This window comes from Vulpes vulpes, chromosome 2 (genome assembly GCF_048418805.1).
Source record: "Vulpes vulpes isolate BD-2025 chromosome 2, VulVul3, whole genome shotgun sequence".
NCBI lineage: Eukaryota > Metazoa > Chordata > Mammalia > Carnivora > Canidae > Vulpes > Vulpes vulpes.
The window spans coordinates 41,394,226-41,413,710 of NC_132781.1; the positions used below are offsets into that span (position 1 = coordinate 41,394,226).

Consider the following 19,485-nt stretch of genomic DNA (forward strand, 5'->3'; position numbering starts at 1 on the left):
TGCATTAAAATTGGGGTTGAAATACAAATATGGTTCACCTCAACTGAAAAAGAAAATTAAAATTATTTAGGCAATTTAGAAATGAGAATTGTCATAAAAGTTGGAGAGAAGACTTTCAAGGCCAATGAAGAGACGTTATTCAAGAGTTGTTCAAGAGGAAAGCTCTCAGGGTAAATTCAAGTTCTGTAACACCCAGTGCTTGGGACTCCTTGGTCTTAACCCTACATAAATTGTTTGATTAAATGCGTTTCCCACCTTCCACATTCCTTTCTTCAGTCCTCCACCACTATTTCTCAGCCTCTATTTATTCCCTACACACTGATAATCTTTTGCCCCCATGACCATTCAGTCTACTGACATAATTCTTCAATTTATGTTAAATTCAGGAAACTTGGAAAGATTAATTCCTACAGCTACTGAATAGCAAAACTAAGATTACACATAGTCCTGAAATTCTAAAAACCAGTGTTCTCTTTGTTAATACCACACATATTCTCTAAGGGTCAACTACCACCAATTTATGTTACCATCAGGAAGAAGTAAAACTCACCAACTAATATCACAGTTAAGTTCTCAAAAGGAAGGTAGTAGGGAGGCAAGAAAGAAGACAATGGCAGAGAAAGCAAGGCAAGCCTCATACCTATTGTTAAGAAAGAGCTCACAGCATTTTCAGAAAGGTTTTCTAGGAACTAGCCTGGACTGAAGACACCATGAAGAAAAAATGTTTTTTCCCAGGCTGACACCTGTGCCACCTTTATAGAAATTTCCCACAACTTCTCTGAATTAATTGTTAAATCACCCTGATGTTGTCATATACAGCATATTACTGAAAGTTCTTAGAAACAGACTCTTATTAAAGTTTTATTTCTGCTTAAAAAGAAATGTTCCTGATTGTCATGTTGTAGATACTATTTAATCAGAACACACCTAAAAACAAAAGATACTTTGTAATTTTTTATTCTTGGTAATTAATCCATTGTAGGAAGTATAAAAAAACTGACATAAGAAAGAAAAGCCAATAGGAAACAGGTCTCCTGAAAAGCAATTTCTAATGTCACACATCACTTTGGGACAGGATGGCTATTTATCTGGCTATATTCTTCCAGGTAAACTTGTCTTCAATTCCAGTATAGTCAAAAGGGAAAAAAAAAAAATCAAACTTGCTGTCTCTCTACCTTTGTTATTACTTTTAAACTCTGTTAAGAGAAACTAAAACATAGTATTTCTTACCTCCGTGCAACATAATAAAATATAGGATTCCCAGCTTTGGAAGTCCCTGCTTGGTAGAAAATACTTAATGTTTTCAAAGCCTTGAACTCTTCTTTTTCATGTACTTGATGCCTGCAAGAAAAAACAAAAACAGAGTAATTCATTAGGCTTTATACTGTCCACTGAGTATTTCTAAAAACCCATGATTAGAACTATAATAAAATATATAAAAGGACAAAATATTTTAAAAGCAAAATACTTTCTGAAGGGAAATTTTACAACAAATACCCAAAATTTCAAGGTGTTACTCTTTGAAACACAATGAGTAGTTCTTAAAACTAGGCTAAGAAAAGTACTGGGCAGTAATATTAACTATAGGATGTTTTTTTATCATGGTATTTTTTTCTAGACGCCACTGGGTTTTTATCTATTTGTTTTTTAAGAGTTCAGTATATCAATCTTTTTTTATTGGTTTATGATTTTGAATAATTAAAAAGGCCTTCCTTTGTACATGTTTTCTTCTTCATGAGAACTTATCCTCATGAATGGTATAAACATCTTTTTTCCAGATGGTCACTCAGTAGTACCAACACCATCTATTAAAAGTCCATTCAATGGCTAAAATTAAAAGCACAAATTAATTAATTAATTAATTAATTAATTAATTAATTTAATTAAAAGCACAAGAAACAAGTGTTGGCGTGGATGTGGAGAGAACGGAACCCTAGTGCACTATTGGTGGGAGTGCAAAGTGGTGTAGCCACTGTGGAAAACAATATGGCAGTTCCTCAAAAAATTAAAGATAGAATTACCATATGATACAATAATTCCAATACTGGGTACCCAAAGAAAACATAACCACTAATTTGAAAAGATAATATGTGCCCCTAGTTTATTTTAGTTATTATTTACAATAGCCAAGGTATGGAAGCAACCCAAGCGTTCACTGATAGATGAATGGATAAAAAAGAACTGGTGTATACACAGAATGGAGTATTATTACTCAGCCATAAAAAATAACGAAATCTTGCCATTTGGAACCACACAGATAGAACTAGAGAGGGAAATAAGTCAGAGAAAGACAAATACCATATGATTTCACTGATATGTGGAATTTAAGAAACAAAACAAATGAACACAGTAAAAGGACAAAAAAATATAGAAAGCAAACTGGCTGCTGGAAGAGAGGTGGATAGGGGAATGGAGAAAATAGGTGAAGAGGATTAAGAGTACACTTATCGTGATAAGCACTGAGTATTGTACAGATTTGCTGAATCACTACATTGTACACCTGAAACTGTTATTTCACCTGAAATTTTACACCTGAAATTAACATTGTAAAATGTTAATTATACTTGAATGAATGAATGAATGAATGCAAATCCCAAAACTTAAAAAAAGTCCATTCTAGTTCCCTGATTCTGAATGCCACTTTTTATCATGTATTAAATTCCCATATGTATTTTAAAACATTTCTGAAAAAGCATGATTTGATTTTTATGTATTCTGCTGAACACTCAGTGTGTGTAATTAATTTAAAGATTCATCTCATTCACAACCCTGGGACATGTTCATCGTTGTCTCTTCAAATATTACCTCTTCACTATTCTCTCTAAGCTCCATTTCTGAGACACCTATTTCGCATGTTGGACCTTCTCATTCTGTCATCTGCATCCTGTAACTTCTTTCCTATTTTTCACTTCTTTATCTCTCTGTACTAACTATATATTGGTAATGAACTCAGAAATTATCTTCTAGCTATGCATTTTAAAAAATAAAGTATTTAAAAATATAGTTCCTGGGACACCTGGATGGCTTAACACTTGAGCATTTGCCTTTAGCTCAGGGCATGATCCTGGGTTGGGGACTGAGTCCCCCATCAGGCTCCCTGCAAAGAGCCTGCTTCTCCCTCTATGTCTCTGCCTCTCTTTCTGTGTGTCTCTCATGAATAAATTAAATAAAATCTTAAAAAAAAAAAAAAGAAATAGGTACACATGTGTATAGATAAATGACTATGTGGCTGTCAGATGTCAACTGCATTATTTCTAAGAGGTGAATATCTTTAAGAAGAGTAAATGAGAATTTTTTAACTCTCCTCTTTAGATTTCTCAGTTTTGAATAATTCAACAATTTTTATTTTTATAGCTGAGAGAAGTGTAAAGCTACCTTCATTTCTTTAAAACAAAAATGAGTCTCAAAGAGCATCAGTGGGAGCTAAGAACAAAAATAACACTTAACATTAAACACTATATACCAGATACTGTTTTAGGCGTCTCACACACATTAGGTCATTTAGTCTTCAAAAGCACAGGTTATTTTATAAGGGAAGTTAGGGTCTTAGGTAAGGAGCAATAAATAGATTTTCTTAGAAAAGTGGAAAAATGGCTTGGATCTCCTCAATAATGTCAAATAAAAAATAGTTTTATATTTTTGTACTATGTAATTTTCAATGAGGTAATATGAAAATTTTGCGTGAAAAATATTTCTTTAATCACTTAGGAATAAACATGTTACATGGAAATGAATATAATACAGCTAAAGATAAAAACTAAGCTAGAAAGGAGATTGTTATGTACTCACACTTTTTTTTTTTTTTTGAGAGAGAGAGAGAGACAGAGTGCGAGAGCACAAGTGGGAGGAGTGGAGGGAAAGAGAGAGAAACTCAAGCAGACTCTGTGCTGAGTAAGGCCCTATATGCAGCTCTAATCTCAGGACTCCAAGATCATGACCTGAGTTGAAACTAAGAGTTGGCCGCTTAACTGACTGAGGCACCCAGGTGCCCCATGTATTCACACATTCTGTTAATGGTATCAAAGAGTTGGAGACACATGCACACAACTATGGCCTATATGTAATATGATCAATAATAGGCACTTATAGTGCAAGGCAATTATATCCAAATCTCTAATGTGAATTAATTTCTGAATGTCATATTCTGCTTTATTATTTGTTTCTAGCACATATTATGAACAAAACATTTCATCCACAATTGCTAATGAAGCACTCACTAAGTAACTAAGCATAAAGTACGAGGAAAGGTACTTTAAAGACTCAAGGATTCAGCATGCTACCTTCACTGTAACATCATAAAAGTGAATGTCTAACTTTTACCTCACAAACTATATCCTTCTTTTTTTTTAATTTTTATTTATTTATGATAGTCACACAGAGAGAGAGAGAGGGAGAGAGAGAGAGAGAGAGAGAGAGAGAGAGGCAGAGGGAGAAGCAGGCTCCATGCACTGGGAGCCCGACATGGGACTCGATCCCAGGTCTCCAGGATCGCGCCCTGGGCCAAAGGCAGGCGCCAAACCGCTGCGCCACCCAGGGATCCCACAAACTATATCCTTCTAAGTGAGATTCAAAACAAATGTCCACAGAAATTTTATAGCAATATTGAAATACACTGAATTTTCTGAGTCTCAATATGAAAGAAGTTAAGAGCATTAACTTTTGGGAGCGTTCTGAAAAATGTCACAGTGTGGCAGAAAGAGTTCAGAACTTTAGCCACAGGATCTATGAATTAGGGTGGAATCTTGGGCAAATTAGTCACTCACTTTGACCTATAGCATCTCCTTTAACTATAATTATCCATTGTCCCTTCTAAGTATTAAGTGCAAAACTACCTCAAAGCAACATGACAAATTACCATTCAATAAGATACTATTATTTTTATAAGTAAATCAAATATAAAACAAAGCACATATCAACAATATATAAGGTAAAAAAAAAGTGGGATCCCAAAATATGGCAATGAGATCATTAGGCACATCTTTCCTATTAGAAATACAAGTCTACCTAACAAGTGGCCTGGTGGTAAATCTTGCACCTCAACCAAAAGAAAGCAATTATTATTTTAACATGGTACTTTACCTAGTCATAAATTCCTCAAACTTTGAACTGGTAAGGTTAAGGCTGGACCAGTGTGTATCTGCCACAGGTTTGTGCTCTGGAGGACCCAGGTATGCAAGAAGTGTTGCCATCTTATCGAAAGGTCGTCTTCCAACAGCTTTGTGATCCCTAGATACAGCAAACTAGTTAGAAAAAAGTAGCAGTTCACATTTAGCAGTACACATTGCTTTAGATTATCACCGGTTGCTTTTCTTCTTACTGTCAGCTGGTGGTTCTTGATGATTTGTAAACAGCACCAAAAAGACCTCAAGGGTTGTTGAGTGTACATGACCACTTCCCAAACTACCAAATTTACATTAAAAAAATTCTTTTTCTAGTATTCTTAACCCATTACCATTAAACAAGTAAAAATAACATTGTGATCCACTTTTTCACAGGGTGAAAAGAATCCTTCTTGAGAAACTACTCTTTACAAAATGGGATATATTTGTCCCTGATATCAGATCTCTGCTTAACCAGTGTAAATATGGATTTTTCAATAACTATTAAGCATTTAAAACTACATAAGAATAACAAAATACTATTTCACAAATGTCAAACCGGCAAAAAGTATGAAGTTTACTAATGCGAACTTGGGTGAGGATATGTACACAGTGGTATTCTCACACAGTGCTGATCAAAATGTAAATCAGCATGTACATTTTAAAAAGTAATATGGCAGTATCTAGTAAAGTTGGCACTGTGTGCATCCCAAAACCGAGCAATTACATATTTAGGTAATACACAAGGAAACAAATATGAAGGATATTTATTACATCACTATTTAAAATAGTGAAAAACAAAAAACAAACCAAATATCAATTAGGAAATGTGAAAATAAATTTTGATATAATCATCCAGTAAAATACTGACATAAGTTAAATAAATAATAAATCTCAGAATACTGTGTGAAGAGATTATATTCAGTATATAGTTTCTGCAAAATTTTAAAACACACAAAACTGTGTTATTTGTGTGTGTGTGTATACACATACATATTTCCTTGTTTAGTCAGTTACAGAGGGAAGTAATATCTTTTCCCAAAAATAAATAAAATGTTATAGAGATCTGAAGTGAAATCCACAAACTAATGTCAAAGCTAGATGATGGATACGGATCTATGTTATATGGTCTATACTATGTTATGTTATATATATATATATATATATATATATATATATATATATATATATGTTATGTTATATATATATGTTATGTTATATGTTATATGTTATGTTATATGTTATGCTATATATGTTATGTTATACATACATGTTATATGTTATGTTATATGTTATATATATGTTATATATGTTATGTTATATGTTATGTTATATATGTTATGTTATGTTATATGTTATGTTATATTTATGTTATATGTTATGTTATATGTTATGTTATATATGTTATGTTATGTTATATGTTATGCTATGTTATATGTTATGTTATATATATGTTATGTTATGTTATATGTTATACATATGTTATGTTATATGGTCTATACTGATGTTATGTTATGTTATGATCTATACTCTGTTGTACGTTGGAATGTGTATTTTTAAAAAACAACGAAATAAAAAAAAACCCTGTAACCTCAAACTACATGAATATGTATGTGAATTATATAAGAGAAATGAATGCTTGCATTTAAAGGCTCCACAGTTTATTTTAGTGTGAGGCAGATAAAGCATCTTCAATCTTTCTCCATCAGGGCACCCATAAGCTATGCCCATGTCACTTTAACCCATTAACAATTCATGAAGGATTAAAATGCTCTCTTAAACCACCATCTCCTAATAAGTCTTAGATTCATGGTCTTCTACCACTCTCATGAATGAGCAAATAATTTTCATTAGCATTTAGGATTTTCTGGACTCATTTCACATTTGTAAGAGAACTCCTCATGCACAGGAATTTAGACCCTTTATAAACATACACAACTAGAAAGGACAGCAAGGGATTCAGGCTACAAAAGACTTTAACTAAAAACAGCTAATAAAACAATACCCAAGTTAATACTTCCTAATTACTGTTTTCTTTTTTTTTTTATTTTTATTTATTTATTCATAGAGACACAGAGAGAGAGAGAGAGAGAGAGAGAGAGAGAGAGAGGCAGAGACACAGGCAGAGGGAGAAGCAGGCTCCATGCAGGGAGCCCGACGTGGGACTCAATCCCAGGCCTCCAGGATCACACCCCAGGCTGCAGGCGGCTCTAAACTGCTGCGCCACAGAGGCTGCCCTACTGTTTTCTACATAAAGCTTTATTTGCTTATACTTCATAGTATTACAATGAGAATCAGACACTGACAACATTTTAATTATTAAATTCCCAAGAATGAGCTGCTCTTCAGATTCAGATGCCAACAGTCACTTGAGCTTCTAGTAAATTTAAACTTCTCTACATCTTGTTGTTCATGTTGGATGCAAACCAGAAAAAAACCCAAATGGATAATTTGTGATTTTTCAGCTTAACATTAAAAAACAGTCTGTAGAACCGAGGCAGGCTTGTTGATCATTTAATATGAATCAATCTTTGCCTATTTATTTTTTAAAAGAGTCTAGAGTTCTACATTTCTCTTTCCAAACTATAATTCTTATTCTAAGCAGATGAAAAGTAAAAAAGCATTATTCACAACCATTACTCACGACCAATAATTTTTATAAGTTAAAATTAAGAGCTTTCAAAATTTCCATGACCAGGAAATCCTACCTGTTGCTGGAAAGATACTGGCCAATTTTCTCTTGATTGTTCCAGAGAAGACGATGTAAAGCAAGCACATTGCCATCACTGATGAAGGAAAGACTATGATTTACTGTATCACTTGTAGGACAATCAGATGCTATATCAAGGAAAAACCTTTAAAAATACAAAGTCATTAGAATTTTTTAAAACCAGATACACTCATATCTATGTTTGAATCAAATTTATAAAAAAAAAAACAAATTTATATGAAGTAACTTTGCAAAATAACTGAGATTATAAGTATGGAGGATTATGATATTATTCACACATGACTGTCATTAAACAAAACAAGAAGAGACAAGAAGAAATTTGGTATTCCATTTCTGATACCTGGCTTTGGTTTCAGAGTAGGTTTTGAAGTCAGAGAACAACTAAATTTAGATGGATGAGACTCTGGATCAAAGCCAGTACTTTACAGATAAGGAAACAGAGACTAAGATGAAACAAAAGAAAGACCTCCCCAAAGCTATATAACCTATTAGGTCAGAGCCAGGGTTAGACTTTTTGTTCTTTTAACTTTCTATGGGTAGTCTATCTGCTAGAACATGAAACCTATGCTGATATTCACTTTTTCCTTCAAAACAGCTTGCAGTCCAACAATATACCTTTTAAACTCCAGCTAGAAAGAAGTTGATATGAACCATAATGAGAAACTGGAAGAGAGAGATGTACAAGTCTAGCTTAAACTATGAGTCAGACCAATTAGTTTCACACTACATGAAAAGCAGAATTCTGGACCTTAACCTACATTTTCAAAGCACTTTCTCATACACTATCTCATTTGTTTCCTTAAAGCCAACTCAGACAGGCAAACAGTATTGTCCCTACCTACAGATAAACCAACAACTCAACATAAAAAAAAATTGTCATTATACACTATTATGCATTATGTGTACCATTCTGGTTTTAGGTTTTACTAGATGGAATCTTTTTCTTCTTTTCCTCCATATTGTAGCAACCTCAAATCCTTTATTTTAGTAGATATGTCAAAAATCTCTACTGGTTTTCAAATATGGAAATCACTACCAAATTATAAAGAATATGGATTTACTGTGCCATAGCCTCCTACTGGAAAATAAAGTAAGATTAACTCTGCTCTTGACCTAGAGAGGGAAGATGTAAAAACCTACACAAGAGCTTCATGTAGACCTAGTACGCAGACTTAAATGAAACTGACAATAGTTAATTCAAATAGAGCAATCCTACCTCCGTGCTGCATCAAAGTTGCTTTTCACAAAATCATTAAAAGGCCGCATATGCTCTTCTTTTGTGAAAAGAACATGATTGGCAATACTCTGAAGTATCTAAATAATACAAAAGGGTTATAAACCAGATCATTCATTGTATGAAACGAACACAGTCATATACTCTTTAAAAGTACTAATTGTCTCATTGATGTAATTTCTACTAGTGATTAAAGTAAATTATTATTCATTCTATAACTACTGGGTGTTGTTTCTGTTCTTTCCCAAATATAACTATTACATACATATACATGTATTACACATATAAAGATAAATACTAAAATTTCATTTTAAACGTCTCTTTTAATAAAAAAAATAGTTGCCACTTCAGAATTTCCAGAATGAACACATAGAAATCTATCTTCAGAAATAATCTTCGCTAAGATTATTTTCCCATAATAATAAGGTATCAGTTTAATGAATTCCTTTGCAATTTAACAAATAAAAATAAAATAAAACATATAAGTGAAAACCACAGGGAATTTTTAAAATCAATTCAAAAAGAAGTACAATAAAAACAAAAAACTGAAAATTTAGTTGGAAGAGAAATTTAAAAGTAGATCACCTTTGACATTAACTTCAAGCCCCTTTCAATTCTAGGTGGTGGCTTTTTATCTAAAATCCCTGCTTCATACGGTGAGACAATGGCAGGATTGATAAATCTGAGGAACATGGCACTTCCCACTGCACCGATGCTGTTCTGAGGGAAACGCTGGCTAACCACCTAAAAACAAGGAGTTCAAAATTGACTATATAGTTTGAATTTAAAAAGGAAATGGGAAGAAAAAGCTCAAGGGTCAAACTTTGGCATGATAACTCTGAAGTATTACTCTTGTAACCAACACCTTTCTATTTTTTCCTACTCCCAAAACATCGGTAAATAAAATTTATCCTCAATTCCTGCCCTCCATCCTTTTAAAGCACAATAAAGATATCTAAGAAAAATGTCCTGAATGACTGGTATAGGAGAGACCTGAAAAAAGATCTTAAATTTATCACTGTTGTTTATATTGCAAGTTTGTTAATTTAAAAAGCAGACCAAATTTTAACACAAAGATTATCCTATTTTACTAAGATTAATAGACATGAGAGTGTGGTCAACTCTCACAAGGCAAAGCGAAGTTTTCAACAGCATACCCAGCAACATCCAATTTCTGGTAGTAAATACTTACATTTTGTTGGATACCTGGTACAACCCAGTATCTTGAGCAAAATGTTTGCTACACACAAACAAAAGTAAGTTTTTTTAGATTCCTATCAAGAGAAAAAACTTACTTACAAGTAACATTATTGCCAGTTTCTTTTCTTCCTCAGAATGCTTTATAAGGACCTATTATTTAAATCATGGAGGAACGGGAATTCTCAGGGACCTAAAAGAAAAAAGGATCCCACCAGCAGAAAAGAGAACCCCTTTGTGTACCTCAGTGCGTAATCTGTCAAATAAAAAAAGTTAAGGAAACAAGAAATGGTTGCCCACGCTGAAAAACAATGTGAGCCCAATATTTAAAATGGATTTCGTTTCTCTCTTTTTATAAACATTTTACTTTGAAGGTAAAGTAATAGGCACATTAGATTGGGAAAAATGTTAGGACACTGGCTCAGCTCCCACCGGCTCTCTTTCCAGTGACTCCTGTTTGAAGTTAACATATGAAAATTAGATTATTCTAAAACTTACATATTTTTACAGATAACACGCACACACATATATTTTTAAAGAACACTTTTATAACATTTTAATCTCTACAATTGCTTTTGCTTAGTTTAGCTAACTGCTGCTTACAACTGATGGCCACAGCAGCAAAGCCACAGGGCTCCGTGCAATATTCTAAGATTCTAGGGATAGACCCACATTTCAGAGGATATTGGGGAAAAATGAGAAAATGGGATTCATGTGCAGAATTTCACATAACTCTAGTTTATTTTATAATGCTTTAATAAAGTAATACTTCTTGTCACGAATTCACATGGCACACTGATTCCAGATTAACTCTGGGAAGATTAAGAATTATTTTATTTCTTTCTATCCCCTTTAGGGTTTCATGTGGTATACATTTTAAATGTCTTCTCATTCACTGCTTAAAACCTCTAAATAGTTTTCTACTGTACCTGATAGAGAATCAGTAAATGTAAGATTTCAGAGAATGATTTTTTAAGCCAAAGAATATCCTTGTAAATGGTGATAACAGACAGAGTTGTAACTAATATATTCTTACTTTCATTTATACTACGCAGCTCAGGAAGCTTCCTTTGTCTTAAAGTCCTCTGAATGCTAATGCAGGAAGGACAACCTTACACTTAAATAGGAGGAAGCTGGCTAAATATAGCAGCCTTACTAGAATAGCTTTAAAACCCAAATAGTGTTTGAGAATTATTTTTAGCTGAAATACAGTTTTAGAAATAGAATTAAGAAGAAAATTCAAGTGTCTCTTACCACTGTAGTACAGTATTTAACCTTTTAGGAAGTAGAAACAGAAAAATGAAATGTATACATTTACGCAAAATTCATACAACTTCAGAATGTTCCAGGAACACCATTGCTACCGAGTGGTTCTTTTAGAATTCCCAAATTTTAATCTTAAAACAGAAGAAACTTATCAACAAATCTACAAAATTTTATTTTTTTTCAAATCTACAAAATTTTAAAGCTTTCCAGGAATTAGCAAGAGGACTAAAAATTGTTTTATATTTAATTTCAAATAGATTGTTTTAAAAGAATAAGCATATGTTCAGTTTAACCCATTAAAATCTTGAAACAGTCTTTGAAAAACTAAAAGACATAATTTGGTTTCCAAAGAATCATTTGGAAATACTAACCTGCCCGGGAAGTATGTCCTAAAAAGCAGTAACTTATATGCACATTTCTGAAAGGTGCTACTTACTAGTTTTGTCTAGAACAAAATAGTTTTATGGTGTGACTCACATTTATACCTAATTTAATTAGGTATAATTCATTCTCAGAATTTAATGAAAATCTGGGTGAATTATTTCCCAAAGGGAGAATACTGTCAAACTTCTGAAAAGTATTACCCCTTTACTATTCTCCACATCTTCAAAATTAATTCTTGTCAAAACTCAAAGTACCCACACCTCAGAAACACTGCTTATGGGATCATATAATAATGTATCTCACTGATGATAGTATATTTTTGGAACTGAAACCTGATAAAATATAATGAGTATCAATAAAAATGCTGTATAACAAGTTTCATGAGACAATTTATAAAAAGTTCTTTTTCTTTCACCACTAATGAACATCAATGTAATTTTACCTCATAGTATACATACTCAAGTATTTTTTTTTAATCTATAAAAATCTAATTTAGGTCCCAAACATATTCTGCATAAAAGGTCAAAATTGGGCTAGTCTGTTTGCTGAAACCAGTTATCAGTCAAATGTTCTCTCTACTCGTTAACCCTTAGTAAAATCTGAACAACATGGTCAAATGAATGCAGTCATAAACTTTACATCAGCAAGAGGATCACTACCCCACATATGCTTGATTACCTGAGTTGGGTAGACAACTAACTTCTCAAAGAAGATCTAATTATACATTATATGTTGAGTATAATAAATGGAATTATCTATAATACAACTACACAGCCAATATACCAAGAGCCAGGACCTTCTCTCTACATTTTACATATTCCAATCCATTACCCATATACTCCAATGAAGAGCTTGCTTTTTAAAAGAAAAGATCATTAGATTCTTAAGCCAACAACTTCATAAACCAATGTTTTAAATTTATGATGACTATTGTTTTCATACTTTGGAATGTGTTCTAAAAATAGCTCAAATTACCAATTAGTTTCCCTTTGTTTCCAGGAGGACCTCATATCACCTGTGCTGAGAAATACATTCCAAAACTCAGCATTACCCAGAAACTTAAAAAAAAAAAAAATCTGAAAATAACACTAGTAAAAATAACATTTCAAGGAACAATTTTAGACAAAATCTTAATAAATAAAGCAATGTTAGGAGGCTAGAAAACATGCTTAGAGAAACACAAAAAGCTGGAATTTTAATTTATGTGATATACTAACACAATGCCATTAGTAAAACACTGAACAAGAGTGTTAGAAATAGTAAATTTCAACAGTGATGGTGTGTATGTGTTAAACCCACATATGCTGAGAATTAGAAGCATTAGAAAGAAATGTTTTTAAGCAAGACAGCCATCCAGTCCATTTGCTCACAGCTGACCAAACTTATTTAACATATTCAAAATCTTGAATGTACATTGCATCTAAATTTTAATTTAGTTCTGAATTTAAACAAGAACTTATGTATAAAGCTTAGACAAGAAATGAAAGATGAAACCCAATGAATATTATATTCTAAGTTTTACCTTGGTATGTTAACTACCTCCATGACTCCTAAAGGTCTTTTTTTTCTTTTTTTTTAAACATTTTTCTCTAAAATCATTTGTATTATATGAACAAAGATGATACTCAGCCTGGTAAGTCACAGTGATAGTGACAAATTCAAAATGAATTCATATTTGGGCCAAATTCCACTCATGGGGAAGAAAATAATTATGACTACCATAATTTTCTTCCTTTTAATTAGGGCAAGTTCACAGAAATAGGCAATACAGTCTTACTATGTTTGCAAAATGAGGTGTTTTTCTAAAAATATGGATTCACTGAGTTTTCCTTTATTTCAAAATACTATACTCTCAGTCTCAATAGTTTAATGATGACTTTCTCTAAGGTAAAAGGTTTACCGTTAGGATTTTTATAATCTAAGTACAAACATCTAGATTCTTGCTGAGACTGTCTAGATAAAAATATAAGGAGTAAAAAATGAAACTTTTAGGTAAGATTTAGAAAGTGACACACTTTCCCACCATATACTTTTTTCTCCCTCCATATACTTCTAATACGAAAGGAAAAACTTTCACCTCTATGAAAAGAAACCACTCACATTACCTGCAACAAGAAGCAAGAATGAAGAGAGTCAGCATTTCCTAAGGCCTTGAAATTAAGTTTCTTTTGCATTCATTTGTAATTTTAAACAGAACAATAATAAAATTAGACCAGGGATGTCCAATGCAACAAATGTCCCCAAAATGCCTTTGGGATAAATCAAACCAAAGGAACACAGAGAATGTTTTGATGTAACTTAATTCCAGGGTTAATTGAAATGAAAGCTATTTTGTGCCAGAATTAGTAGAATGATTTTACAGTGAAGGTCAAATAGGCTTAAGTGAAGATGTTCTTAACAAATAGCAAAAGATTTTTGTTTTGCTTTGAAAGAAACAGCTAATAAAAAGTTCTCCAAACTTACTGATTTTTTGTTTTCCTTTTTTTCTTTTACTGTAGCTTTATTCAGTAGGGAGTGGCAAGTTGCCTACAGAACAGAGATGAGCACAAACAAGTCACAGCACCAACTACATACAGCAACAAAAACAATGTTGGCTTGTACATAAAATTACATGATCAAATGTAACACAAATGGAATCAACAAAAAATTAGAAATCAACTGAATTTTGAGGGATGAATCTATTTCTGGATTTTAATTTTTATCACATTTTTAAGCCAAAGCACTAAATAAACAGCAAGAAATGTTGAGACAATCATATCTACTATTTCTGGCTATAAATCACAGAAAAGTTCTCCCCAAGTAAATTTGAGGATATTTAATATTTACACTTCAGTTAATTCCTAGCTTTTGATAAATTTCATAAGATATTTCATTACAAGTAGATCACACACTAAACACACTTCTATGTGTCTACATAATTTTTTCTTGATAAATACTTCTCTGTGTATCCTTCAATTGACTTAAAGTTCTTTTATCAATAGCCGGCATTTAATTTAGACCTAATGATTTAAAAAAATAAACATTAATTGGCTAAATATAATGGTAAAATTCACGTTAGAGATTCTGAATTAAAAATCTCTTTAAGAAAGATTCTCTTAAAATTTCACTTATTTCTCTGTTTGCAGGCTACTTCCTGAAAAAGTTCTAATCAGAGGAGGTTAAAAGCTCTGCAACATTTGGAAGGAGAATGTTATCAGCTTAACTGGAAATAAGCATTAATTAATATTAAAGAAGAAACTGCAGAGAAAATTATAGAATAAAACTGTAAGCCCACTTAACATTTTTTCACATATCTGACTACCAGAATGTATCAAAAAACAAAGCACCAAAAAGGAAAAACAAAAACAAAACCACACAGATATATTGGCTTCATCTCTCAGGGCTCCTTCTAGGCCAAAGAATTCTTTTATTTTTATTTATTTATTTTAAAATTAGGCTCCACATCCAGCATGGAACTTAACATGGGGCTTGAACTCACGACCCTGAGATCAAGACCTAAGCTGAGATCGAGTCAAACGCTTAACCGAGTGGGCCACCCAGGCACCCCTAGGCCAAAGAGTTCTTTTAAAATTAAGACTCTTGGTTGGAGTAGACTAGGCCCAACAACTTTTTTTTAATATCTTTAAAACCATTTAAATCCACCATAGATGGCATTTTATTCCAGGAATTTGGGGCATTCAACACCATAACGTAAGTTACTCTGACATTTATTCATCCATCTATCCATTCATCCATCCAAGGAATTATTGCACATCTAACATGCTAGATACCATTCTAGGCATCAGAAACTAGCAGCAAAACAAGACGACAGTTCTTTTCTCATGGGGCTTTGGTTCAAACTTTAGACTATATACAAAAGTACTAGTAACCAAATAGATCACTAAAATGCAGTTTCATGCAACTTTTTCCAATTATGGTATATAATTATCATTTATAGCCTTAAAAATTGGTGTAAACTACTTCCACTTGGAGAAGCAGATTTACTGGGAAAAATGACATTTACTTAGAATCATAATATTTAGCTTTTTCTCAGAATTCTCTCACCATAAGAGAATATCCATTCTGGGAATTATTTTCTCATTATAGGTAACTCCTGCTTTTCAAAAGTTCACTTTCAACAAAAGACCTAAATTAGTACCTATTTCTGCTAACTGAAAGGAATCCAAAGAGGCTTTGGCTTTTACAGGAAAAATAGCTAAAAGAGAATATTGTAATCAGCGTTTGTTTTGCAGTGAGCCATTACAGAGGCAGTGCACACCCCCCCAAACAGCGAGGGGCTGCCAACTTCCTTCCCCAGGAGCCAACACTCAGCACCAAGTTGCCACAGCTTTCAATTTGTCTATGAGCATCTGTGCTTCATCTCAATTTATTTTGTGTATCCATTAGCAAGATGTGCCCTAAGTTATCAGAAAAGCCTAAGAGTTTGTAAGAGTGTTACACTTGGCGTAAAACTGGATGTAATTAAGGATTTCAACTCTGGTGAATGAAAACAGACACTGTGTGTGCATTAAACTTCCCTGCATCCACCCTTCATACCATTTACTCACAGAGAGGAACAATCTTGAAAGTTGCTGAAGTTACTAACTGGTTCTGCCAGTAGTAAAATGGTCTCTTTTAGTCAGCATCCAGTTATGGATGCAATGAAAAGTCTATTGCTTGAGTGGACTTCTGGGTGAACAAAGCATGGTATTCCATTAAGTTATCTTACACTTCAGGAGAAATCAAATTTTTTAGTAAGGTGAAACAGAAAGTACCAAACAATGATTATCTAAGTGTTACAAAAGTATGATTTAAAGGTAGTCATGGGTGGTTTGATCGGTGCTGAGGCAAAGGCAGCTTCATAGCTCAAAGGTTATTGGAGAGAGTGTTTCAGCTGATATGGAAGCTGCTGAAAAGTTCCCAGAAGAACTGGTGAAAATAAATAATTATAGTAGGTAGTTATTCATTTAAACAAGTGTAAAAAAAAAAAACAAGTGTTAAACTTCTTTTTTTTTTTTTTTTAAGGCAAATTTCTTTATTTATTTATTTATTTTTTTATTTATGATAGTCACAGAGAGACAGAGAGAGAGAGAGAGAGGTAGAGACACAGGCAGAGGGAGAAGCAGGCTCCATGCACCGGGAGCCCGATGTGGGATTCGATCCCGGGTCTCCAGGATCGCGCCCTGGGCCAAAGGCAGGCGCCAAACCGCTGCGCCACCCAGGGATCCCAACAAGTGTTAAACTTCAATTTCTTATTGGAAAAACTGCTGAACAAGACATTTACTTCAACAGAATTAAAGTAGGCTAAGGGACACAAGGCATCAAAGGACAATTTTACCCTAAGGCCTACCATTAACACTACTGGTGATGCTGTCCTTTTTTTTTTTTTTTTTTTGGTGATGCTGTCCTTAAGCTTCTACTAGTGTACCATTCAGAAAATCCAAGGGCACTTAAAGGCATTGATAAGAATATACTTCTTGTGTTTCATTTGCATCCAAGCAGCTGGATATCCAAATGATTTTTTTTTTCTGAGTACATTAGTCCTTTTGTTGAAAATGCTGTAAAGAAAATAATCTTGATAACAGGTATCTTCTGATTGCTGAAATTGTGCTGTTCTTCAACCTGGCATTACTGAGCACAGCAATAACATTCTTATTGTGTTCTTCCTGCCAAATATGATGTTGTTGATACAACCATGTGTCCTAGGCCTAAAGGCCACCATTAAGGCTTACTATACTGCAAAATGTTATGCATCTTTCTGGGAGTGCCATTGACAGAGAAGCCAACTCCAAAACATCTTTACAAGGGATCTGGAAACACTACAATACAAAATTGGCAACTGCCAATGTTGGAGATGCTCTTGATAGGGTAACAAACAGTCTGGATGAGAAATGGTGCTTAGACGACTGTCTCGAAGCAGGGAACAATTTTAAAGGCTTTAAACCAACAACAATAAATATGATTTGGCTTCATCAGTTTGTGAAACGTGATGAAGATGATGTTGATGGTTTTGGCATCCCATGGCCAAGAACTGACAGGTAAAGAGCTGATGCAATTGCAAGAGAAAAGAACAATCAACACTGAACACAACAGTGAATGGCCTGAAAGTGAGGTTTTTCCAGAAACTGAATGTGAAGCACCTGAGGGAGATTTTTGCTAAGATGGACGGTGCTACAGTAATTGCAGAAAAGTATGGCTTTAATTTTAAAAGGGCATACAAGTTTAGGGACAGGTTTATAGAAGGTTTTGAGTGCCTACAAATATCTGTAGTATAGAAAAATGCAAGAGGCTAAGCAGTTGAGCATAATGTCATACTTCAAGCCTTCCACATCAGCCATATTAGCCACAGCAGATGATGAACCTTGACCTTTGACATCAAGGCAGGCAGAAGGTGTAGAGACATGAGTGACCTGTCTGCATGGATGGATTTAGACAATGATGAGACATTAATAGAGGACATGCTTTCTCTCAATCCTACATGCTATACTTCTGCACCTCCCACCACCCCAACCTCCAACACCCCAGCCTAACATACCCCTTCTGGTGTGCTTGCTGTCATCCCAATTCTGGTAAGTGAAGCGACCCCATACATAAATTATTTGTACTTTTTACAGCTGTGTATTTGTCATATTATTCCTGTTTTTACTATATGTTAATGTTATTTTAGGTTTTATGTGTTATTTGGTATGATGTGGTTGGTTATTCTGGGGGTCTGGGAACACTAAAAAATTTTTCCATATAAATTAATGGTAACTGCTTCTCTTTATGACACTTTGGCTTACAAAAGGTTTCACAGGAACACTCTACTTTGCGATAGTAGAGAAAACCTGTATTCTTTTCCTCCAATGAGGAGGAAAAGTAGAAATAAATACATGAAAAAATGTCTTAATTATAAATCTGACACATGTTCACAGTTGGCTATCCCTATATAATCTTAACCTAGTCCACTGTGTAAGGGGGCATACAAAGTAAGAGATCTGGCTAAAACATGATTAAAGGCTTAACAGTCAAAAACATGAACTCAAGAAAAAGGAGCTAACACTCAGAGAAGTTTATTAGCTAGCAATATCCTCACTCAGCTTTCAAAATTTTCCAAGTCCCAAAGCAGGAGCCATATTTACTCGAGGAAACAATCAACTACTTATCCCTCCCAGCAGAACACAGAAGTACAAAGGTACCATTATGTTATTACCAAAGTCAAAAGAGCAAGAAAAAGCCAGAAGAAAGATGAATAAAAGAGCAAACTAAGGAGAAAACTACATTTGGTAGGAGACTCAAAGAGTAACTTGAGACCAAAGCTTTTTTTTCTTTCTTTTAATTAGGAAATGTAAAATCCCTGTTATCAGTCACTTATTAAAAAACAAAATCATATTTGTAAATAATATTGCACAATTTTGCTCTATAGTACTCTACATCCCAACAATGTTTCCCCAATACTTCAAAATAATGCAGACACACATTTAGATAATATTCTTAAAGAAAATAATTTTATGTTAAATATTTAATAAGATAATTCAGGTCTGTTATAACACAGGATATTTTATTATAGAGTGCTTTAAAAAAGCATAACACATAGTGTTTAATAAGCCACAAAT

General features: G+C 33.5%; 1 protein-coding gene across 20 annotated transcripts in view; it reads right to left on the reverse strand.

Annotated features, from left to right (window-relative positions):
- NF1 (neurofibromin 1) overlaps nt 1-19,485 on the reverse strand; it is a 264,921-nt gene that overhangs the window by 100,970 nt on the left and 144,466 nt on the right. For 11 of the 20 annotated variants that reach the window (XM_072747755.1, XM_072747756.1, XM_072747754.1 and 8 more), the window contains 6 exons: nt 14,375-14,437; nt 9,650-9,808; nt 9,047-9,144; nt 7,808-7,954; nt 5,080-5,226; nt 1,231-1,341 (listed from right to left, as the gene is read on the reverse strand). In XM_072747755.1, coding sequence (XP_072603856.1) covers nt 1,231-1,341; nt 5,080-5,226; nt 7,808-7,954; nt 9,047-9,144; nt 9,650-9,808; nt 14,375-14,437 — 725 coding nt within the window. The remainder of the gene's footprint in view (nt 1-1,230; nt 1,342-5,079; nt 5,227-7,807; nt 7,955-9,046; nt 9,145-9,649; nt 9,809-14,374; nt 14,438-19,485) is intronic. The other 9 variants (XM_072747766.1, XM_072747761.1, XM_072747765.1 and 6 more) reach the window with 1 other exon arrangement.